The sequence below is a fragment of the Sinohyriopsis cumingii genome, chromosome 7 (genome assembly GCF_028554795.1).
Source record: "Sinohyriopsis cumingii isolate HCF-2022 chromosome 7, ASM2855479v2, whole genome shotgun sequence".
Classification (NCBI taxonomy): Eukaryota; Metazoa; Mollusca; class Bivalvia; order Unionida; family Unionidae; genus Sinohyriopsis; species Sinohyriopsis cumingii.
The window spans coordinates 60,407,729-60,434,232 of record NC_142967.1 but is presented as its reverse complement, the minus strand read 5'-3'; the positions used below and the strand labels follow the sequence as shown (position 1 = coordinate 60,434,232).

Below are 26,504 nucleotides of genomic sequence, written 5' to 3'. Positions count from 1 at the left end.
CATATGTTAGACACGTGTCACGTTATGCCAACGCGGTGGCCACACGGAATGTTGTGAAACATATTCGGACCAGATCCTACTTTCAGGAAACGTTTCGGATTAAGAAAACCAAAACCAAAATTAAAACGAAAGCAAGTCATATTTTAGTTATTCACTATCGTATCGAATGAGTTAAATATATGTATTCCTTTGTAAGACTGCGAATCATCCTACCATTTTCAGTAGCGCGCTTGTTTTATGTCTGAATTTTACATAATATCCCAAGTCCATAAATATTTTCTCGTTTCTTGAGAAAGTTTCTTATTTGTTTTCTAGCCCTCTCTGATAAATCTCTTGTCTGGGTGTTGGCACCACAATCAAGGTTTCCCTGCTTATTCTATTGTTAATGTAGCTAGAGAAGTGTAGGCTTTAGTATCAACACTTCCTATTTTTTATTAAGGGGCTCTCAAATGTCAACACGATGTCATTCACATTATCAGCTATTGTGTCAGCTTAATCATTCTACTTTAGTTACGGCTTTTAGATTGCAACTTGTACAACAATTATTTTGCTAAGTCAGCTATTATAAGGTACTGGCTATGTAATAATTTTCGGAAGGAGGCTATGATTTTCGTTTGAGCTGAACTATTTTCTTTTCTTTTGTCTTAAGATAATAAATAATTTTTCCAAATAATATCATAGATATAATATGTATTTTGCTTTAAATCAGAGCAAGATGTTGTTTTTTTTCCAGCTATTGTCAGACAGTAATTAAACCCCATAAGTATCAGAGCATACAATTCAATTTGTGGCCCTATTATAACTTCTGTATACAGTGGTGCGACCGCGGTACGTTCAGAAATACCGCCGTACATGTTTTGTGGTATCCAGACATATTGACATAATACGACTTCTGCTACGGTTGCATACTCAATCTGCATACTGTAACGAATGTTAATAACTATCATACATATTTCAGATAATTTTTATTTGCACGATATTATCTTTCCATTTTTTACTGTGTATTTTTATTGATAATATTTGTATTGCCATCATCGAAGTTGTAATTGTTTTTGGTACACGTTTACTGAAGGCTCAGTAGGTCTAATTGCAATAAAGATCCTCCGCCCTATCTCACCTACTCATACATACAACCAACTATGTATATGTACTACTACTACTACATTTAATAATAATAATAATAATAATGATAATAATAATAATAATAATAATAATAATTATAAAGATTTCGTACTTCATAATCCTACTATTCTGCATGTAACCAATATACCAATATGCATATCAAGACCCTGGCTAGCCTTATGGGCTGTCCATTTGGTACGTACGCATGGAGGGGGGTAACCCAAATGCATACGCTTGCGTATGGGGGGGGGGTCTACTAATACGCATAGGAAACGGGGTTGGGTGGGTAGGGGCGAAACCTCGATAATAATTTGTCTAATACGTAACCTTTTCGACTGGATTCAGTCGGCTTTGAATTTTAGCGGACACTAGACAAACTGTTTAAAGTTATGCTGTTTATTTTTTTGATGCAGCCAGACATTCAACGTTGGTGGACAATGTTATTTAAACATGTTAATATTATTAATTCTTTATGGTTTCTGCGTGGATTAAATACAGGCCGTTCTATAGAATTCGGGGGCCGAGGGCGTACGTACGCAGGTGGGGGTGTAAAAAAGTATGCATGTGTACAGGGAGCGGGTAGGGGTCAAGCTTTGCCAGATTTTTGCGTACGTACTAACTGGATGACCCCTTTTTTGACTTATTCTCCAAAGCCTTTTGATAACGAGAGAGAGAGAGAGAGAGAGAGAGAGAGAGAGAGAGAGAGAGAGATATTCTTAAGTCTGAATAAAATACATGCACCAACCTGCATTGATCTGCTAATAGAACTCAAAGGATAAACTTACTCATTCATCTATTTTTAAACACAATCAAGCACTTTGGATGACATGCATGTATGAAGACATTGATTAGATTAATTTTACGAAATAAAAGTTTATATTTTTAAAAAATCATTTGGGTATTGATCGAAAACTGAACAAAAGCATGCTAAAGGCTGAAATAAAATTCCGCAAATATTAGACCATTCGAAGTTAATTTGAATATCATTTGAAGTATTTTTGAATGGATTTATCGTTTTATATACAATGAAGGGGTGAACTTCATTGGCCACTTGTCTCCTTTCAAGCTGGTATATCACTGCTTTATGCTAGTAGTTAAGTGGGATACCCTAGGGACAATGGGACTTAGCATTAAAAAGACCCCTGGGACACTCTAGGAACAATGGAAATTTAACATGGAGAAAAATCGTGGGTCACTCTAGGGACAATGGGAATTTAACATAGAGTTTGGGACTGTCTAGGGACAATGGGAAATTAACATGGGAATAGAGTTTGGGTTTGTCTAGGGACAAGGGGAATTGAATATGGGATTTTTTTAAAATTTTTTTTTTTAAAAAAAGTTTTTTTTTAAATTTAAATTTAAATTTAAATTTAGAAAAGGGGTAGGCAATGGAAAGGCTATCTCTTTTCGAGAAATATGGCAGGCCCTGAAAAGGGCCTTTGGGTTTTCTTCTGCTTCTAGTTTCTTCTTTTTCTCCACCAAGTTCTTATTTTATCTCCAACACTCTTTCTCTTCTTTTCTTTCTTTTTTTTCTCCTGCTCTTCTTTCTTCTTCTCTTCCTCCTCTTCTTTCTTCCTCTTCTCATTTTCTTCTTCTTTTTCAATCTTTTCGTTCCATTTGCTTATTCTTATTCTTTCCTCTTCATCCTCCTTCTCCCCCTTTATCTCTTTCATGACACCACTAATCTTGTCCTTTACCTTTTTTAAGTTATTAATTTCCATCTTTACACGATGGGGACTATAGGAATAATGGTCTTCAACCAGTCTTATCAACATCTGCTCCATCATTCCTAAGTTGTCTAAAACGTCTTGTAATGTTTGTATTTTGTCCATTTGGTTAGAAGCCATCTTCTTTTTTATTCTTTGCAGAATGGTTTGAACGACGAATACTGTGGGTTCTTATACTTAAAGCGCGTACGTGAAGGAAAACATCCCCCTAAAACGTAAAATTGATCTTACCTAGATCATGACCAAACAACGCGCGGACGTGAAGGAAAACATCCCCTACTTTTTCATTTCATATAATAAAACCCAAACTATACTCTCCACATACGCTAAGAAACAATAAACAAATCCATAATCTACTATCCACACAATCGTACGTGAGCGGGTACAAACACAAACACACAAACACAAACACACAAACACATACGCTAAGAAACAATAAACAAAATCCATAATCTACTATCCTCACAATCGTACGTGAGCGCTTACAAAACCCAAACTATACTCTTCACATACGCTAAGAAACAATAAACAAATCCATTATCTACTATCCACACAATCGTACGTGAGCGGGTACAAACACAAACACACAAACACAAACACACAAACACATACGATAAGAAACAATAAACAAATCCATAATCTACTATCCACACAATCGTACGTGAGCGGTTACAAAACCCAAACTATACTCTCCACATACGCTAAGAAACAATAAACAAAATCCATAATCTACTATCCACACAATCGTACGTGAGCGGTTACAAAACCCAAACTATACTCTCCACATACGCCAAGAAACAATAAAGAAACCCATAATCTACTATTCACACAAACATACCTTAGCTCTTACAAGCACCAACACACAAACACATACCCTCACACTATCTTAGAAAAGAGTTAGTGTTTATATTCACACTACTCTACCTACACATTGGCAAATTGATGGTTATTTCTTTTCTAGAGTATTGGGTAGCCCTGAAAAGGGCTGTTTTTTTGGAACTTCATGGACACCTGGTTAATGGTGGCACCTTCCAGGCCTGGCGCCACATACACATCTTATCCCCCAGTTACTTTTTACTTTTTTGGGGGAGAGAGCAGAGGCAGGATATGTCGCTTCAGAATCCCAATTTTCGCTCTCTGGGATTCTGAAATTTATTCTTCTTCTCTTCTTTTCCTTCTCCTCCTCCTCTTCTTTGTTTCTTCTCTCCTCCTCTTTGTATCTTCTTTCCTCTTCTTCTTCTTCTTTATATCTTCTCTCCTCCTCTTCTTTTTTTCTTCTTTCCTCCTCCTCTCTTATCCTTCCCTCCTCCACAATGGCTTCCGCGGCCAGTTCATTCAACAGGCGCCTGGCATATTCCAGATGCACATGAAGTTCCAACAGTTTAGACAGTCTCGTGTTCATTTTTGGTGTTGATCAATCAACAAGGGTAGCTAGACTGCCCAGCGAGTTTCAATTTATAGTGAAAGCGCGGACGTGAAGGAAAACATCCCCCTAAAAAACATAAAATTGATGTTACCTACATCATGACCAAAAACAACAACGCGCGGACCTAAAAGAAACACTCACTCACTTTTTTATGCTACCCATCACTATTTTAAAATTTTTTATAAATCACTTCATTAGACTATCCACATACGCAAAGCAATCCAATCTAACTCCAAATATACACCTCAAACACCAAAAAAAAAACATGATTTTAATCTACTATTCATACCAACTTACTTAAGCACTTACTAACACACAAACACATACCCTCACATTTTAAAAAAAAAGAGTTAGTGTTTATTTTCACACTACTCTACCTACACACATTGGCAAATCGATCGTTATTTCTTTTCTAGAGTATTGGGGTAGCCCTGAAAAGGGCTGTTTTTTTTGTTTGCTATGGCATTCTTTTTTTAGTTTCTAAGAATGCGATGTCCTCTGAGGATAGACTTTCTGGCGATAGGTCTGCTTCTTCGGAAAGAAAAGAAGAACTCTTTGGTGTCGATACGGCAATCGACAAAGCCTCTGTCAGGTTCAGGTTGCTGCTGCTGCTGCTCTTGTTGTTGTTGCTGCTGTCTCTGAAGTCTGTACTTCTCTGTCCATTCTTCTTTTTCCCTGTTCATTTCTTCTCTGAAGAGCTCTTCTATCAGGTCTTCAGTGATTTTTAACATTCTCACATTCTCTATTTCTTCTGGCTTCGGTATCAGACTGTGTCTGACCCTATGCAAATTCACGTAGGCTTCGTTGAGTTTAGCTAGTTTGGAGCACATCTTTTTAGGAGGATGAGTCGACAATGGATGGTTAGACTGGAAACAACCCGGTTCTTAAAGTTAAAGCGCGGACGTGAAGGAAAACATCCCCCACACGGTTTTTGAGTCGCAACGTTTAGTGAGTGTCATGAGAGGGATAGTAAGAAATGAAAGAGCATCAATCCAACATTCTTATAGCTAAACAAAAGACAAAGGCATTTTTTTTCAAAACACAACATTTTTTATTCAAAAATCACTTAACACTAAACAACAACTCTAACATTTTTAACAATAATCCAACAATATAACATCAAACAATTTTTTTCAAAAGACAACATTTTTTTATTCAAAAATCACTTAACACTAAACAACAAGAACTCTAACATTTTTTAACAATAATCCAACACTAAAAGTTTCTCCACTAGGTAAAGAGGGATAACAGTCTTCCATGGTTTCTAGTAATCTAGGATGACTTCTCTCAAACTGTTGATTTCTATGGTATTATCGAATTCTGTATACAGGATGACGTTCACCGTTTCATCAGGGTCTCGGTCTTTAAACTGAATTTCCACACGAATCTGGCCGGATTTTATAGGGTGGAAATGTCCCTCGTCGCTGCCTTGGTCTGGAGTGAAATCGAAAGCCCACAAAGCGTAGCCTCCTGCATAATCCTCGTACGTAATACCGTGACTGGTATTGGTTCCTAACTGTCTGGTGGCTTTGTACAGGGACAAGTACGATCTCAAGTAATTCTTCTTGTAAAGTCAGGTTCGAAAGGTCGGGTACACAAGGTCTTGCCATCGCGACTGACTTCGATTTTGGACACGCCAAAGTGTTGAAAGTAGAAAGGATTTTTTTTCGGCAGCTCCGTTGAAGGCTGTATTCTCGACGATACCAACGATCAAACGTTTGGGTAACTGTCCTTGGAACAGATGATCTTCGATCATGGATCGCTGTCCCTTGGGAATGGTGAAGGTTTTCACTTCCACGCGTCGTATGGGATACTTGGCGGTCGTTCTACTCAACGTCTGACTGATGTCGTTTCCCACTTTAGGTAACACTTCCACACGGCGTACGTAGAGTCTGGCTTCTAGGATTTTGGTTTTGTAACCGTCACTATCAGCCATCAAATGGAAAGCGGCACTGCTACGATTCAGTCTCAGGCGGACATCCACCCCGTTCAGCAAATACTTTTCTTGCAACCACATGTCCAAATGCAAACGATCCATCAGTTCTAAACTTGTGTCGGCTCCCGTGATTCTCTTTCTTCGTTCTACAAATCCATCATTGTTGTCTTTCTTTTCATCAGTTTCCAATATTTCAAACTTGGTAGGTTCGTCAGCTTCCCATACCACACAGGCATTGAGATGAGTGTTCTTGGCATCTATTCCGTACGTCAAGAGATTTTCCAGGTAGGCACGATAAGGGTAAGTATCCATGCTGCTACTGACCAGTTTGTTATTCAAGTACAAGTCCACTCCACTGAACAAGGAATGCATGAAATTGTTGACGGGAGCTACTGCTTCATCGTCTATAGCACCTCCAGTCTTATCTAGAATTTTGACTTTCAGGTACAAGTAACTGCTATTCAGATCGATGTAATCTTCGGGCTGTCCTTTGATTTCAAACTCGATGGGAGCGGAATCGGTCAGTGAGGAGACGGGGTGAAATTCCACCCACTGGGATTCTTGCATGGTCATCATGGTAGGGGGCATGGCAAACAGATCCAGTTCCGTCTTGGAACAAGCGCAAGATTCTCGGTGCATCATTTTTTTGTCTCTTTTCTCAATAATCGAAAACGTCTAAGTCTCGAACAGTTCTTCTTTTCTTGGCCTTTCTCGCTTGAAGTCTGGTGAAAGGGTGTTTTCTTCTTCGTCTCTTTCTGCCTTGTCCTTGCTGAATGCCTGACTCGGTAGCGTGCAGGGCATTTATAGGTGTTTCTCGTTGGCCTAAAATGTCTTTGCCCGTTTGCAGCAAGACATTTTTGCCTGCCCTCATGAAGGCTTCTTTAGGGTTTTGTTTGTCGATGATGACATTTTGGAGAAATTCTTTGCCTTGCGTCAGTGCGGCATCTTTCAAGGCGTGCAATCCGCGTGTCACCATCGGTTTCAACACCGGGGCCACCGAACGAAAGGCCGATTTTAACATGTCTCCTAAACCGTGTCCTCGCTGTCGAGCAACCCCTCGGTACACTGGATACATGATTTACTTACGAGTCGTGAGAGAACCGTTTTCGAAAATGGAGTTTCACCGTGACTTTTCCTTTGGTGAATGCAATATTTTGTCCCAGATCTCCTTTTATAGCAATGTTGACCGTGTCCAAATACGACTTACTGACAGGCAAATAGTGAGGATGGACAAATTCGCGGTGGACGTGGTAAGTGTTTCCACCTTCCTCGTCAGCGTTCGTGGCAGAATCCACTTTGAAAGGAATGACACGCAGTAACGGTACGGAGGTGTGTCCCACCACGTTGTACTCCACCACATCGGAATACACGAACATCAAATTCAGTCCTTGGTTCAGTTCTACCGGGGCACGAAATAACTTGCTAAAAGACTCGTTGTCGTAAACGATGGGTAATTCGTTTTTCTTGAGCATGGCCTTTCTCACGTCCATGTCTCCGCCCAACATGTCAAACAATTCAGGACAAAATAAAATGGACACGATTTTACTTCGTTCAAATTTCATCAAGAAGCGACAAGCTGCTTTGTGGTACTCCATGGTGACATTTTTGTTGACATGCTCCAAAGCTTTCAGAAACACGACATTAAACCTGGAGGTTATGGTGCTGACCAAATGTTGACCACTAAAATAATAGCCTGGGGGAATGAACAAGTGATAGGTGGTGTACTTTTGTGTACGGGTTTTCTTGTCATATTTGACATTGCTATCCATCCACTGTTGCATTTGCTCGTCATGAACTTCCACATCAAAAAAATTTTGATTGGGAAGGACATTGAGGACTTGGGTCGGGTGAATCATTTCTACTAAAGCCACTTCCCAATGGGCTTCGTGATCTAACTGGATGGCCTCAGGTAATTTGGCCGTGTAAAAGCCCAACGTGTTCGTGGGAAACACCTCCATGGAACTGTCACTGGGTAAAGTTAAGTAAAATTGGTTTTGGTGACTCATAATTCCAGAGTTCTGTGGCTGTCCGAGGGGTTACTGGACGTCAGAGGCGTGTCTCCGTCTAAAATGGGGTTCTGGTTGTGATTGAAGTGGTGACTGGCACTGGCACTGGACACAAGGTTCCCGGGGTTACCGTTCGAGGTGAATTTCAGGGAGGGATTAGGAAGCAGGTAACCGATGCAACTGCTCAATAAAATGGTCCACAATTGTTTGTCTCCTTGTTGCAAACTCAAATTGGCGATGGCTGCCCCGATGACACAATACACCACGAAGATTTGGCAGAAAAAGACGATTTGCGTTTTAGGCACACGTTCTCCACACCACACCCACAAGGGTTGTTTTTGTAAATCTTGCACAGAAGAACTAGGGGAAGGAGGAGTGGTCGACGTAGCTGCGTCTGCTGTGTGAAAAGGCATGATGGTCACTTCTTTTTATAGTCGATGACTTGCGAAGCGTCGATCCAAGAATCAAAACTGGGTGGATATCCTTTCCAACGTACTTTGACTTCTTTGACACGTCGTTTGCCCACTTTACGGGTTCTGCGTTCGAGAATGCTTTCGATGTCGTACATGTCGTCTTCTTTTTTGGTCACACGTTGTAACTCGGGCAAATAAAACGTTCCTTTGAGCACTTCTCCGTTCATGTCTTCCAATTTATAGACGGCAGGATGACGGCCATGCACTCGTCCAGTGACGCGAAACAATTCGGTCGTCCAGTTAGGTAAGTAACCTTTGTCGAAAGTGCGTTTGGTTTTGCCAATGCGCACCCAATCTCCTACGGCCAACTCTCCACTTTTCTCGGGGACAGCCCTCGTCGGGGACGTACCAAACAGGCGCTCAAACACCAACACTTCGTTCTCGGGAGTCACGTCTTGCGGGGCACGTCCGATGCTTCGATGGTAAGATTGGTTGTACGCTTGCACCAGGTGCGGTAAGATGTCGATGTACTTCAGAGTGTGGTGATGCGTAAAATATTTCCACATGCGTTCTTTCAAAGTGCGTTGAAAACGTTCCACGATGCTGGCTTTGGTTTCGGGATTCTCGGTGGTAAAAAAATGAATGTCACGTTTCTTTAATTCTTTTTGGAAAGCTTGGTTCAGAAATTCGGTACCTTTGTCCGTTTGCCATCGAAGAGGGTGACGACCGCTTTGTTTCAACACTCGTTGCAGGGCTCGCACTAACTCGCTGCTCGATTTGGAAGTCAAGGGCACGACCCAGGCAAATTTGGAAAAGACGTCGATGACACAAAACAAATATTTGTAGCCACGATTGTAGCTGGCCAAATGAGAGACATCGGCTAAATCGGCTTGCCATTGATGATCGATGCCTTCCACTCGGGTGCGACTTCTGGCAAACTTGCGTCGAATGGGTTTGTGTAAAGTGTAGGTAGCTTGTTCTTGTAACCATCGTTGCACTTGAGGTAAACGGAGACTTTTCAGTCGAGTTTTGGCAGCACGATACAATTTTTGAACTCCTGCGTAACCTGCAGGATGCGAGGGATCGTAGTAAATGCTGGCTAAGACTTTTTCCATTTTTTTTTTTGTGTTGGTTGGTGTGTTAATAAGACACCCACTCTTGGAGGATGCTACTCTTTTTCTCTTGGGGTATTTTCTTGGATTGCAATGCTTTGCGTGTGCGGCCAGCAATAGGCGTCGAAGAGGAGAAGGATGTCTGAGCGGGGGATATCGGTTCTTGTTTCACTTCTGTCTTCACTTCTGTCTTCACTTTCTTTTTCTCTTGTGAGGAAGAAGGGGTGGCCATCATCTTTTTAATCCATCCAATTCTGGAGGTAGGTGGTGTTGTTAACTTGCGTACTTTTTCTGGTGGAGTTTGAAACCCTTCCTCTTCTTCTCCTTTTTCTGTCTTGGTCACGGGTACTGGTGGTATTGGTACTGGTACTGGTACTGGTGATGGTGCTGGACTTTTCATCAAGGTCTTAAAATCTTTCAGAGTGGGTAGAGCTGTTTCGTCTAAAGCTTTCTGGTGAAAGAGTTGCAGTCGTTGCAAGAGTTGACCGTACTTTTGCGATTTTTCTGTTTCGGACAAATCTTGGCGATCCATCAAGGACTGCAATTCGTGTTGTAACTGGGACATCTCGCTCAAATGGGGATTGGGAGGTAAATGCGGGGTGCGTTGTTCTTGCCACCGATGGTATTCCATCCATCGTTTGTAAGGCACTAAAGCTAGTTTTCGTCCTTCCATGGGGTTGTCAGGGGTCGATTCTGAGATCTTGGGACTTCCGAAGGTCTTTTTATCTTGCTCCCACCAGTCCTCCCAACATGGTTCCCAAGACTCCTTTCAGTATGGGGCCTAACAAGAGAGGTAAAATACCTCCACGTTGCACTAACATCTTCTTTTTTTGACGAATGGGAATTTTCTTTCGAACCATTTGGCGAAGAACGTGACGATGTTTGCTTAAGCATTGTTTCTGGTGTTTGGACAAAGGGATCGTGCCTTTCAAAACGTTCAAACAACATTCGCACACGGTATCGATGACCTCTTTGGAGGCCGTTTGAATGAGTTTTTTTCGTAGGGGTGGAGAAGCTTTGGACAGGACAGATAACATGTCCCCATGTTTGGCTAAACGTGGTGGCAGTCCTTTCCTTTTCTTTCCTTGGGGTTTTCTGGAGGGTGACATCTTTGAGTCTTCAGGAGCACCGAAAAAACACTGATACCCGACTTGGTCACAGGCCTTTTTTATACTGGAACGCGTCGCCACTGATTGTCTTTACGTCGTATCAGTTTGAGGACAGGCATGACACGTCGCGCAGGGGTACGCAACGGACTAAATCGAGCCAGTTCTTGCTTGGACAAATCCAGTAAACTTTGTAACATGCCCGGTCTTTCTTGAACTTTGATTTTGGGAGAAGGTACTTTGTGAGCAGCAGCCACTGCCACTAAATTGGAAGGTCCTGCCACTGGGGAAGTTCTTTTGGGGTTCATCAACGGAGAAGTTCTTGGTGTGATCAACGTCTCCAAGTACTCTTCAGTTCTGGGTGTCATTAACGGAGAAGTGGACAAACGTGAAGCTGCCGGAGACGCAGTCACCGCCGTGGCAGGTCGTGGTTTGCGAGTGTAAGGTTGCGTCCTGGCCGAAGTGCCTCTCTTGCGACTAGTTTTCTGTGGACTTTTCTTTTTCTGGGGGCTTCTTTTCTTTTTCCGGGGTGGTGTCTGGTCAGAGGAGGGTCCTGCCACTGGAGAAGTTCTCCTTGGGGACCTGGTCTTTTTCTTCTTGGGGCTTCGTTGGACTTTTGTCTTGGGTATAACTTTGGGGGCATTAGGATCCCATCTTAAGAGTGAGCGAATGATGACCCCTCCTAGAGTACCGCTCCCTCCAGGTTTCAAAATGATTTGTTTTTTGGTTTGAGTGTCGATGCGGGGATCGGCCAGTTGGACCAAAGCGACTTTGTTTCGATCGAAAAAGCGTTTGGTTTGATGAGGAATCTGAATGATTCCTTGGAGTAATTGACGTGCCGTCACCGTGAACCATCGTAAGACTTCTTTGAGACTAGCTTCTAAGACACGAGCTCGTGTTTGTGGATTTTTTTCTCGACTGATGCCATACAAGGCACGAATCAATTTGACGGGAAGATGCGACTGAAGGGACGTCATGTTCGCACTGAGAGTGAGACAGATGAAAAAGGGTCTGAGGTTTTTATAGATTTTTTATGGGGAGTGAAATGAAGTCGAGGACGGAGACGTGTACAGGACAGGCCCTCCGTCTTGGCACCAGTGGTGAAACAAGTGGGTACGAAATCGCAAATCCTCGGGAGTCGTAGGTTTCAAATCGACGAGTAAATAGGCGTGTGGAGTTTGAGTGGCATCGTCGTACGCCTGAGTCAGCCAAGGCGTTCCTAACTGTTTGGCTAAGACTTGCACTTGCGATTTATCTCGGGGACTTTTAAACAAGACCACGTAATGCGCATTGAGACTGATGGTGCGATGGGCTTTACTTTGTTGAAACAAATTTTGGGTGATGTAAACGACACTGGCATTACGGTGATGCCCTTTGCGCGTGAACCACAGTGTAATTTCTTCTTCGTCTTCTCCTAACATGTCGTCGAAAATGACCAAATGGGTTAGACGGGAGTCAGAGACGATGCCGTCGTCTTCTTTAGGAATGCCTTCCACAAACACGATGGAATCGCCTTGACTTTCTCGCAAGAGGCTGTACGCCGATTGCCACTCTTTGTAACACCACACGATTTGTTGAGGGGGTCGATCGATCAAATGATGTTTATGTTCGATCAAACGTTTGACGAATTCGGTTTTGCCCGAACCGCTAGGTCCAGCAATGAGCATGTTAAAGGGATGGCGAAGATACAAAGCCTCCCAACTGGCACGATCTAAGTGTTCGTCGATGACTTTGACAGTAGAGGAAGAGGGAGCAGAGACAGCAGAGGTAGCCATGGTGTGAGAAATGTCACTTGTGACACGAAAAACAAACAAGACAAGAGTTTATATACTTTTTCAGAACACGTTTATTGAATGTTTCAAACATGAATACGAAAGACAAAAATGCATAAAAGCCAAAGGCTTAAGTACAAGAATAAAAGGCACATGATAACCATCAACGTGGAATAAACACAAGTGTCTGTACAACATGTTTTGGGTAAAGTTCTAACCAGTTCTATAGTAGGGGTAAGGTCACACAAGTGTCCTCCCGAAAGGGTCTTTCAGGCCTGTCCACGACAGTCCTGTCCTGGGTGACGGGTTCTTCTGGCACCGTCACTAACACAGGTTGAAAAGTAACTTTTTTCCTTGAATAACTCTCGTGCATACTGGGCCACCTCTTGTGTCCAAGCCTCAAAACCCTGGTCTCGGTGATGTCCAACATTTGACTCCTAACCAATCTGGTTTCTTCTTCGTCAACGACATGGTAAGTTACTTCAATGAACAATGAACTATCGATCTTGCCTAGGGTTCCTTTTCATATACAGACCAATACCAACGTGACCGTACGGTAAGGTGAAGTGATTGGGAAGTCGCACTCGCTTCTGGTATACAATTTGATAGACTTTTTCCAAGGGTCGACTGACGATGTGGTGAGTGGGTAAACGTACAATCTTGTTCGGTTGATAGGTGGTCACTTTAAAGTTTCCATCCTGTCCCGATTGCAAGGCTTCTTTCAATACCCCAAAGTTGACCACTCGACTGGTACGATGATTCAGAGTCAGTTCTTTCACTTTGCACGTCATGTGCACTTCTCCTTGTTTGTCCCGGTATTCGTAGCCGTAATTTTTGGGACCACCACTGACGAAACTTAGAATCTTGTCGTCGGGATGCTCGTCTGTCCAGGCTCCTAAACGGTCTCCTTCGATGTCAGGGTGCTGTTGAATCGGGTGATGGATGTAAATGCAACTGTCCGTGTCAAAGTACAGGACGCGTTCTTCTAACAGTTCTAAAGCTTCGTACAATTTTAAGCGAGCATGAGCTGTCACGTAAGCCGCAATGATGACATTTCCAAAAGGGTCGTCTTGTACAAAATCCAGATCTTCTTCGTAATTGACCAAGATCAAATCCTCTCGAACGACGTCCACGTGTTTCATGTATTTGGTTTTGTCGTGAATCATCTGGAAGTAGCGGGAAGGTTCTGTCAAATATTCCGTCTTGGGTAAACACGGTCGTTGTGCCATTTTACCCCACAAGCAATTTAACATCACTTTGGCAAACGATCGCCTGCCTTCGTTTTTTTCGATGTGGTCTAAAGAGATGCCTTCTTGTGCGTAGTATTTCTCTTTGAATTGTATTTGGTCTTCGGGAGTGTGACACCAGGAAGGATAGCCGCTGGCTTCTTGTTTCAGTTTCAAAAAGGCATCCACGTAGTCGGCGAAAATGCCTTTCTGAGTAGGGTCACCCTTGTGGTACTGTTGTGTCTTGGGAAAGTGGCAAATTTCGTACACTTCTAACAGTTGGTATCCCATGTCCAGAGCTTTGAACAATTCCACGCTGACCCAGGTTCCCGTCAAGGCACGTTCTTCCTGGCTGTGATGGCAAGGTTGGTCCTGGTTGCACGTTTCGGCACAAGTACGGCACAATGGAAACATCAGTTTGCCTTGACAATGGTGAGGTAAGACGGGATGGTATAGGTTCGTGGGAGGCAAAACTTTACACTTGATCAAGCCTTCGTATTGTCGAATGTTTTTCAGGTCGATGTGTTCCGTGAACAATTGCGGGTGCCCTACAGGAAAGCGACAATATTTGCACACGTAGGGATACAGCGAACACACGTCCAAGTATTTGATTTCTTCTCCTTTCTCTTCGTCGGCTTGGTACAGCAAACAGGTGGCATTGGTCCTTCCTCCGTACAAACTATCCCTCGGGTTCAGCGGGTCCATGAACTGGTAACTTTCCACGAGGCGTTTAAAGTCGGGATCGGTTTTCAAACGGTGATCGTACTCGTGTTCCCACATTTCCACCGCTTGGTATCCTTGCTGTTCTAACTTTAGGCGTCGCTGACAAGTGTCCTGGTACAAGTCTTCCATGGTTCGTTGCAAAAACTGATTTTTAGTGCCACGGTCAGGGTAACAGACGGGACATCCGTGAAATAAGCAACCGTTAAACTCGTACACGATCTTGGGGTTTTCTAAGTCCCAGCCATCTACCGAATACGTTCCGATGGTCTTTTCGCCTCCTCCGTTGCGGGCATGCTGAATCCATTTGTCTTCCTTGTCGCACAAGTAATGTAACCAACGTAGGGCTTTGACCGAGTATTGACGCTTGACATAGTGGGTCGTTTGAGGACTGATGACAGCCACGGTGTTTTCAGGCATGAATCGTTGGCGGTACACTAAGGAACACGCTTTGGCAATGGTGCAAGCTTCTTTCAAAGGATCGACCCCTCCGTGTTCCATGAACAGTTCTCGAAATTTTCCACAGCAACGCCGTAAAATGTCCACGTCTGAACGACAATACTTTAACATTTCTTCCTGAAAGTCGAAAGGGTCCGAGGCGTGAGCCTGGTACCAAGCGTAGAAAGCTTCTCGTTGTTCGGTACGCATGTTGTCGGGGTCGTAATAGTGAGCCTCAGGCAAATGGGGTAGAACAGCATGTTGATTGGCTTCCGTATTGAAAAAGTGTGGAAAGTACCCTTTAGCCATTTCTGTCATTCCAAACGTTTTAGGCATTCGGCTCAAAGGCATGGCCAAGTAACTCATCGAATCTTTAAACTGTACTTGTCCCACTTGCATGAAAATGATTTTGGCTCCGTTCAAAATCACTTTAGGACGTTTGGTGCCATGTTCCGTATAGTACCTCAAAAGAAACTGTCCATCGTATCCGGAGAAATTGTGAGCCATCACCGTGGCATGACGATGACAATCTCCGTAATGTTCGATGTCCTCTTGGCTCCACGTCTTGTCGATGGGGTCTAAGACCCATTGGGCAAAATCGGCTAACGTGTTTGGTCCCCGAAAGATTTTTTCACGCCCTCCAGGAATCTTGCTGCAGTGAGGGCAATGACTGAAGATAGGTTCTTGAATGCACTTCTCGCACGCTCGATGAGCCACGCAGAAATTAGGGATGTAAATGCCAGTCTCTTGCATGCATTCGAAATCGAAAAAGATGAAATTGCCTTTCTTCTTGTGACCGTCCTCTTTCTCTGGTGGGGGTTGGTATTTTTGCACGTAGCATTCGTGTTCCAAGTCCACGATGTGGTGACAAATGTGACATTTTTTCTTTCCTCTACATACGTGTGCCTTGGTATTGTTGGTAAGTATGCCTTGTCCACAGGTAGGGCACAATCTCAAGAGTTGACAAGCACATTTCTGCAGTGAACCTTGCGTCTTCAGATGTTGCTGGTAACAGGCAGGGCTGACAAACGTACGCAGACAAGTTGAACAAGGCACTGGTTCTTCGCTCAGACAGGGTGGAGAGGCCAAACATCCTGGGCATTTCAATCCACAATGCTTGTGTTGCTGTCGATTGTTATAACCATAATCACATTTCTCACAATAATAACCGTATCCCAGGAATCCAGTGATACTGGTAATGGTATCGAAATGGTCATCGTGATGATAGACATGAATGTATTTTCCGTCCTTAAAGTCTTGGCCTCGAAACAACAGAGACCCGCGCATTTCTTGAGGGTGCACTTTCAAGGTGTAGCGTGGAGCTAGGGCATCTTGCAATTTTTGCATCTCAGGAATGCCACAGGGTGTGTCTTTGGACAGGCCAGCTTGTTGCAACAGGAGTTCTGCTTCGTTTCGTTGTTTGGTTCGGTTCGATTTTCGAATGTTATCCCAGGTTCTTTTCCATTCTACCGTGTCGTTCTTGTTGGCATAGGTTCGTCCCACCACGATGGCACGGGCTAAGCACATCTGGTCTTGAGGGTTGTTAATTCGGACGAGACTTGTTTTGGTGTTGCGAAGGTCGTCCACCAATAACATCTTTTTGCGTCCTGTCCCTTGAGGAAGAGAGACGTGAGCCATTTTCAGTGTGGCTTTACCATCGGTGATGTCAAACTGGTCATTAGATTGTTGTACGTGTTGAATCTTGTCCATGACTTTGGAAGGGGTTAGTTCTGCGGGTCTGCTAAACTCGATCCAAACAGGGGATTTCAAACCGTCGTGATCTATGGATAGTGTCAAGCGATCGTCTTCTTTGGGTTGACATTGTCGCTTGAGTGAGGTGAGCAAAGAATCCCACATCTCGGTGATAAACCCTTCTGCTTTCTCCAAGGGTACGTCGGCCTTGAAATCTTTAAATTTCACCGTGTAGGTGTAAGCCGTGGTTCTAAATTTTCTAGAGGAGCGCTTTTCCGTCTCTCGAATGGAATAGTACTTTTCAGGGTTGACTAAGGGTGGTGAACTTGGTTTAGAGGGTTCGGATTCTGGTTCACTCATGTCCTCTTCAAAATCACTGGCATGAATTTGTGCCAAGATTTCAGCCCTGGTACGAGGCGATAGATCACGTTTCTGCCTCTTACTTTCTTCTTCTTCTTTCTTCTCGAATGAATGGGATCGTTTCATCTTGAGTGCAAAACGTCAAATGACTCAAGTTTAAACACCACAGACTAATTTATAGTCTTGGCAAACCAGCGTATATAAAAAGGGTGTGTGTCTTGTCCTTTCACTATTCATTTCACTCTCAAGCCGAGCACAACGATGGAAGAGACTACCCAGATGGAACGTTTCGTCAGAGCTTTGCGAGGGGTCATTAGAAAATTCTCTTCAGACCAGCCGACGGACTACTCTCCTTCCTTTCGAGATAAAAGTCAAGATACTTGCTATATCTGTCAGAAGAAAGGGCATTGGTCTTCAGAATGTCCAGACCGTCAAAAAAGAACAAAAACAGGGACTAAAAGAGACAAAAGTCAAGATACCTGTTATTATTGTAAAGAAAAAGGACATTGGTCTCCAGATTGCCCAAAAAAGAAACAAGAGGAGTCAGAAGAAAAGAAGGATTCTTCAGAAGAAGAGAGGGATTCTTCAGAGGAAGAAGAGGAAGAAAGAAGACAGGTGAAGAAAAAGAAACAGGAGAAGAAAAGAAGAAGGGAAGAAAATGAGGTAAAAACGGTGAAGAAATTCAAAAAAACAGAGAGACTAAACAAAGAGAAAGAAGAAGTCAATGAACTTTTAATTAAAGTGTTCTGTGGTGAATTGTGAATTGGATTGTAAAAAAATGGATAAAAGAATACATGAATGATATAAGGTAAGTGTCTTTGAGTTTTGATTTTAAAATAAGAAGCTACACTCATGCACTCATACACAGACACGTACTATAAGGGTAAAATGGGTGGGGTTTATTTTTGAGTTATTGGCAAATTGAAATTGTATTTCTTTTCGAGAAATGTGGGTGGCCCTGAAAAGGGCCTTTTTATTTTGGTGTAGGGGTGAGTTTAACCAATCAACTTTAACTGCCTTAAGCCTTTGCCACGGCCAAGGCCTACTTCTGATGATTGGGTTGAAATCACTAAGGGTGGTACGACAGGCTTAGTCACAGGGTTGGCGTGTTTAGCTCGGGAAGGTCGTATTCTCTTCGGTCGTGATAAAGAAGTCTGATAATTTGTTTCAGACTTCTTAACTCCGCTAAAATGTCCAACAGTACCGTAGCCGTTTGATTTTCACCCTCTTGTTTCTTTGCTGCTACTTCTTCTTGCTGTTGTTGCTGTTGTTTTTTTCTTACCTCTTCTTGTTGCTGTTGCTGTTGCTGTAGGAGAAAAGCTTGTTCCGCTTCCTTTTGTCGTTGCATAAATTTCTCCAATTCTTCTTTCTGTCTCTGTCTAAAATTCTCCACTTGCGGTAATGAAGAAGGTAACGAAGGTTCTGGAACAAATTCTTGCGAGGTAAGAAAATCCACAAAATCCCAGTGTACCTCTTCTGAAAGTAAGTCCGGGTTCCCTTGGGCAGTCTGCCCTGCTGGTGCACCCCAATGGATCGTTTTCTGAGTTTCCTTCATGTTGAATCACTGTCGCATAGATTGACTGCACACAAGCGCTAACGAATCTATATAGACCACGTGACGTCACAGACTGCTCTCTTCGGATTGGATGCGAGCTGACTGAATTTTGTAACGCGTGTTCGGATTGGTGAATGAATTCAATCCGTTTCAATCCTTCCTGTACCTATAAATAAGCACAGTTCACTGCATTGATTCACCTATTCTCGTCGCTTCAAGATGTGGACCACAGTTGAGTCATCCACCCTTGTGTCTTCCATGATGTTTAGGACAGACATGCTCATGTATGTCAGGTCCAAGTGGACTGTTGTTGATAGGACAGATACTAGTCAATGGATGAGGAGAGTTTACATAGAAAGACAAGGATGTCTCAAGAGGGTACTTGTGTATGGACCGGTAGTTAGAAGGAGTTTAAGAAGAAGAAGAAGATGTGACAGATGCCATCTATGTTAATATTAATATTAACATAAACCCAAAGGCCCTTTTCAGGGCCAGCCATATTTCTCGAAAAGAGATAGCCTTTCCATTGCCTACCCCTTTTCTAAATTTAAAATTAAATTTAAATTTAAAAAAAACTTTTTTTAAAAAAAAAAATAAAAAAAATCCCATATTCAATTCCCCTTGTCCCTAGACAAACCCAAACTCTATTCCCATGTTAATTTCCCATTGTCCCTAGACAGTCCCAAACTCTATGTTAAATTCCCATTGTCCCTAGAGTGACCCACGATTTTTGTCCATGTTAAATTTCCATTGTCCCTAGAGTGTCCCAGGGGTCTTTTTAATGCTAAGTCCCATTGTCCCTAGGGTATCCCACTTAACTACTTATGCTAATTTATTTTATTTCTGATTCCAGACGAAGTATATTCAATCCATGTATGGTGATTTCAAAAACATAAAACTGAAAATCATTCTTTTTGTTGATATTTTAATTTAAAATATGTGTACATGTCAGTAAAATGATTTTAACTGAACGTTTAGCATGCAGATTGTGTTCCATATTTTCGAACACTTCTGATGACTAAGTTTCTTGGAATTGGTGTATATAAAAATGTACCTGTGTGTAAATTCAAAGCAATGCAAAACTTCAACATAAATTTCAATTTAGTGTGTTAATATGGACGGTAACTATGTACACAAGTTGTCAGTACAATCATATCTGGATTATTTTCATAGTTGTTTAGAATCCAAGCACATATTTCTCTAATGTCCCCGATCTGACTGTATAAATCTCGACACTTAGTATATATCTGTGTGTCCCTGTTTGGAAGATAAAAGTTCAAATATAGTAATATTTGTGACTCAATTACAAATCGATTTGAAAACGAGATATATCCAAAGCATAGTACAACTGATCTTTCCAAAACAAATTTATTTCAATAAATATGTTCATGTCCTCGTTTTGTAGAATATATGTGTGTGTGTGTGTGTGCACGATGCTATTTGTATCACATATTCATTCTTTTTATCGAGTAATTAAATTCATGGTTTGGAGTAACCAAGAAATCTACGAAATTGATTTCCCAATAATAAAAATGAAACTACAGGAAATAACTTAGAAGTTCACTTATATCTGTGAAAAAATATATTTTAAAGAATTTTACATGGGAAGTCTATAGGACTTTTAATAGTGGGTCCATGTCTATGGATATTTAATGTAGGATCATAATCTCACACCGTGAAAAAGGTTCATTCTAATAATTCATTCCAAAATCTTCCAACCTCACTAGATTGAAATCCGCAAAACAATCAATCATAGCAGTTGAGATTTCTGATGCTGTTGGAAACACAACAAGCTACTGCTATTATATTCGGTAGTTTTCAAAATATACCAGGCAACACCTATTGAAAAACCCATTGTATTGTAATAAGCCAAAGGGGTCTCTTTACTGAGGAATACCCATTGAAAAACACATAGCATTGTAATAAGCCAAAGGGGTCTCTTTACTGAGCAATACCCATTGAAAAACCCATAGTATTGTAATAAGCCAAAGGGGTCTCTTTACTGAGCAATACCCATTGAAAAACCCATAGTATTGTAATAAGCCAAAGGGGGCTCTTTACTGAGCAATACCCATTGAAAAACCCATAGTATTGTAATAAGCCAAAGGGGTCTCTTTACTGAGCAATACCCATTGAAAAACCCATAGTACTGTAATAAGATAAAGGGGTCTCTTTATTGAGCAAATCCAACCCTGGAGTGAATTTTCTAGAAGTCACTTGTTTTCCCCTTATTTCCAAGGGCTTCTCGACAACAACTGATAATTCCAACATACCGAGACTACAAATAATCTTCCTCTAATCAATGCATGACCACAAATATCACAACTACAAATTTGCATCACAACTTTTCAGTAGCATGCCAACCTCAAAACTGTGTGGTTTTTCCTTATTACGTTTCCGTGACATAGCGCTAGTACTTCACACCATGAAAATATAAATACAACTCAACCACCAAATTATAAGGAACTATTTTCCTACTCTAACCCTAGGTCAGTCAAACTGATTTTAAGGCTCATTTCGCCTGTAACTCTAAACCACATTTACCATCACAGCAACAATAAATGGCATCTCCAAATAATGGAACAATCCCTTCCCAATTATTCCACTGAACAAATTATCAGTCTCTATCACAAATAGTTCACACAGATTTACCCAAACAATCACCACAATTAGATTTTAATAGGAATTACTTGGCTAAAGGCCCACTTATGTGGCTTTGACCTTAACTCATACAAAACTAAACCATGCCATCATGAAATCTCATCAATACTGCACTCTGTGACATTTGCCCCTAGAACTGGCTCATTACTAGGGTCGAGGAATATTTCCTGAACACCGATTTCCCACAATCAAACAAGTAATTATAAAAATATCATAAATCTATAGAAATCGGTATGTACATATAAATAGCACATACCCTAGATTTATTACATTTTTCTACTGGTAATATACTTGTAATTCTCAGAAAAAATGCAGCTGAGTAAAAGATGAGTAAGAAAAACATTACATTCAAATAGAATGAAAAGCAAAGTTAAAATTTAATTATTATAGAACCTGGCCATCCAATTTAGCTGACAATGAATTACCAGATGATTAACATGTAAAGACTATCTAAATCTCAATATCTAATTATATGATCAAAGCAACCATAATCCTCTGAAATTGTCTTATAAGCAATCAGGATTGTACTGAATTTAAAAAAAACACAAATATATATATGTGTGTGTGTGTGTTTGTGTGCTCCCTTCTTTCACAATCAGAAGGCATGAAAAAAATTGGGCCTCAGACCCATGTGTTTATCATTAGAAAAATACAGTCCTTGTGAAAATGTGATGAGATAATGTGGGTAGGCTTGTGTATGACTCAAGATCACAATTTAAATCACATTTTTCACATCATTCATAGCACTGTCTTAGATGTACTGTTGTTATTTTTAGCTGGAAGGTCTAGCATCATTTTATCCCCTTGAATATATTCTCCCAAATCTTTTTCATTAAAATAATAATACCATTTATAATCATGTTATACTAAACTTTTTCATCTTGATTTTCACTTTATATAGCTAGACTGGAAATATTAAAATAATACCATTTATAATCATGTTATACTAAACTTTTTCATCTTGATTTTCACTTTATACAGCTAGAATGGAAATATTATGATATTTATTGACATTATGTCCTAAAGCTATACAAACAATGAAACTGTGTGGCACAAGTACCTAAGCATGTCACTTGATAAGTATAATAGAACCATAATAAAGACACACACCTTGCATACAAAAGAACATATTTTATCAATAAATTCCAGGCATGTAAAGACAGTGGGATAAACGTATTTGTCAAAAGGTAAGTGAATCCAAATCAGATTCCAATCACTGCACATGAAAGAGATGAGATTTCAAGGTAAATAATGACTTCAACAGATTATTAGCTGTCTTTTCTATCCATCAGACAGGGTAATGTATGCATGTGCATGAAAGGTTTAAAAGGAGGCTTTGATTTCATTGAATTTTCTCTGGAAAATAAGATGATTGGTAGATGACTTTTTGAACAGGGAAAAATCGAATGATTTTTGTGATAACAAAGGTGGTGGAATTTAATTTCTATGTGTACAAGGTTTAGTATTTGGCATGTCATGATATACAGGATTAGATGCAATGGATGGTAGTTTGGTGGTACATATATTGAAAAGCCAGTTTTGTTCATCTGAGATAAGGTGATGGGTCATTTGCTTCATTAGGAGAAGTTCTAAATTGCCCCAGACGAATTTTAAGTTCCTGATTTTGTATCACAACATGCATCTGCAAGCCGATACATGATAACGAAGTTTTGGCATGAAAACCCTGCCTTGAAGTACACCCATATCTGAAGGATAGCTCTTAGAAACGGTTGAGACTACCAACTCTGAAATCTCTATCACTGCAAAAATTGCATATAATGACAGGTAAACAGACCTTTACAAATAATCTCATGTGATGTCATACATTTCTCCAGTTCAAAAAAGATGGATGTTATAGGCTAATTGTATATGAATTCTGTTCTAATAAATGTTTATAGTCTGACAAGATGGTCAATAGTGCTTCTTTAATCCAAATTAAAAATTGGACAATAGTTTTCTGGATTCAAGATGTTAGAGGAGTCTGTCATTTGTCTTTTTTTTTTCATGGTTGCTGAAGTACAATCATATGATCTGAGATCAGTCTTCCTTTTCATCATGAAATATTTCGCTGAAAATGTTTAGTGGCAAGTGTTTCAAAAGCTGATTGTGGATATAATTTGGTACAGCTGAAAGTATCATACATTAAATCAAGAAAATCTTATAGTTCTATGACAATGAAAGACAATGTAATTTACACCATTAGCAGGCTTGAAATTTAAAGGAACTATTTCTTTCAGGACTGTGGACATGGTGGAAGTTTTCAGAACAGTTGTCTTGGGAAGAAATTTTGATAATGTTGTGGCTAATGTGTCTAAACTTTCTGCTAGGATCATAACCAACTCACCTGTTTTCTTCAGTCTGATACTGCAACTTTAACTTTTTGCCAATGACTTTTCATGCAATAAGCCATAATGATTTAACAGCAGCATTATAGCCTGACCAAGAAACAACAGATCTATATGTTTCTCTCTCTCTCTCTCTCTCTCATAGCAATGCTTTAGCTCAGTATATATGGCATTTATTCAGCTTTTCATCGACTGGATAGGCACTGAAGTTGCTAAGGTGTAATACTTACAATACTACTAATAATAAAAACACCCGCATTAATAATTTGATTATATTCAATGAATTTTCTAGTTGGACTTTATCTGAATATTCAACTGTTGTATGAAAAGACATCTTTAATATATAGATATTGGATGGAATATTAATTACCACAATTGAACTTATACTAGTTACATGATCTAATATTAATTTTACGCAATTTATATTTACAGTGCAATATAATTTTACATTATCTTCCCTTAAATTTCATGTATGGATCTGTATGCACTTCAGTCATCAAATTACTGAAGTGGTTAATAATAAAACAACAAAGATGCAACTACCAGTACCACAAAAATCAAAGCTATAGACAAAAGCTTCCTCTACATGTATCAACAATTGTCACTTTATAGATAAAACCTTAAAGATTCAGGACAGGTTGTTGGCAAATTATTTTAGGTATACTTGCTGAAAAGAAAAATAGACCAGGTAAGCTTCCTGCCAAAAAAAATCAAACTTGTTGAACAAAATTTAGAGGGAGGATTACAATGAATTTTAATACATTCACATCAAATGGAATATATTATTTTTCTTAATCTGCTCTGTTGCCTCTTAAAATTGTAGAAATTTTTCATACTGTATCGTCAAAGTATAATCTAAACAAATATTCCATCACTTTTTCAGATGCAACATGCATACCCTCGACTTTCCTGACCATAAAGTGTATTCTACTTTAAGATGGAGAGCCACAGTGGCTCAGTGGTTAACTTTCTGGACCCGTGACTGAAAGAGTGTGGGTTCAAATTTAACCATCTGGACCAGGCTGGGTTAGCTAACATGGTGTGTCCTTGTGCAGGATACTTTACTTTAAATGCCTTGGCACTAAATAACCTACTTGTGTTGCTGTGCCATAAAGCACCATACCAAACCAATCCTTTACAACAACAACAACAACAACAACAAAAATCACTTTAAAATGCAAGTTGTGTCAGTGCTAAGTAAAGGAAAATCTACACTGAAGATAAAAGTTTTGTCAATATAGTTTAATGGATCAAGTAACCTCTTTGTTCTGTACGAGTTTCAACAATTAATGAAAAAAGGTTATGTATACATTCCTTTGCTTGTACACATTGGGCAAGTTAATGGGCTCTGTAACTCAAAGACCCAGTTAATATATATAGTTGTATAGTTTGAATATATATATATATATATATATATATATATATATATATATATATATAGTAACAACATGTTGGAATTATGTGTATGAAGTGTTAGAGTAAGTAATGATTAATTGGATTACGAATGTCAAATCTGTAACTCACAATGACTAGGACATTCTATATCCTTAAGTATAATTTTTGACCTATAATTTAAGAAGATGAATTATCTATTGCAGCATAACAAAAATTATTAGGTATGTATTCAGTTTTATATTAAAAAAAATTAAATACAGAAAATTAATACATACAAAATAAAAGTATTGGTCTGTGAGGACAACTACTTACTTGATCATATAACCATGTTTTATAACAAATGAGATAACAGTATGTATTTTGCTTATAAAGGAAGTCAGGAATGAATATTATGCATACAATTTAGAACAGAGAAAAGCATGGATTAAATTGATTTGATTAACACATTAACCCCTGGAGGTTTTTGCCATTTTTGCCTGAAAATCGAGTAGGAAACACATTTTGAAAGCTATTTCTGAATAGACTCGAAAACACCAAATCCCCGGTCATCTTTCAATAACATACTGCCTAGTTGTGTTAGAAACATCATTTTCATTGGCTATTAGACTTGCGCATGAGCAGAAGGGTAAGAGTTGGACTTTTTTTTTTTTTTTTGCTAAATGGAGCCATTATTTTTGTATGGAGACCACTCTTTATTCCAAATGCCCATCTTATCCTACTTTTTGCAAAGGCTCATCTGTCTGTTTGCGGTTCATACTGGTTTGCCTTAGATGTGAGACCTAAAAGTTTAAAATCTGGACACAAAATGGGATTCTGACCACGGGCGAATTTTGCGTAAAAAAAAGTCTGGTTCAAAAAATGAGATTTTTCTATCTGTATTTTGTAGTGCAACTAGATATTCCAGATTATTTGGTATCATTGTAGAGCTACATCTGTCTACCTTTCTATAATACCACCCACTTTAGTGTATCATGCATGATCATGACGCTACAGAGCTTGGCAGTAGGCTACTACCTCCTGCCCCGTAAAGTCATCGCTAGGGGTTAATGTGTTAAATGGACAAACTCAAATGATATCAGATGCTGTTTCAGTGTCCTCCTTTTCACTCTCTTTTCTTCTTCTGTTCCTCAACTTCTCCTGAAACTCGTTCCATGCCCTGGACACATTCTGCTTAGTTCCTCTAATCAAAACTTGTTTTTCCTCCTGTAGGAACTCACATTCAACAAGCAATTCTGTTTTAAAGAACTCCTCAAGCTGAAAAATATAACATAGATAATATCAAAATACTTAGACAATATCAAAATACATATTCCTTCATATAGTTTGCCAAGTGATTCTATTCCAGCATAGTCTAAAAAGTATACTCTTCCAATCTTCTGAAAATACACAATGAAATTAAAAATGGTAATTGAAACCATTGACAACATCAGAGCTTAATTATTTTTGCAGCATTCTATTAATATCAGTTTTAGTTAGAAGTATATTTTACAGT

General features: G+C 40.1%; 1 protein-coding gene across 3 annotated transcripts in view; it reads right to left on the bottom strand.

Moving 5' to 3' along the window:
• Window positions 1–19,519: 19,519 nt before the first annotated feature.
• Window positions 19,520–26,504, bottom strand: part of LOC149795353 (uncharacterized) — a 62,610-nt gene continuing 55,625 nt past the window's right edge. For all 3 annotated transcript variants that reach the window (XM_089965128.1, XM_089965127.1, XM_089965129.1), the window contains one exon: window positions 19,520–26,266. In XM_089965128.1, coding sequence (XP_089821254.1) covers window positions 26,078–26,266 — 189 coding nt within the window. In that variant the 3' untranslated portion in view covers window positions 19,520–26,077. The remainder of the gene's footprint in view (window positions 26,267–26,504) is intronic.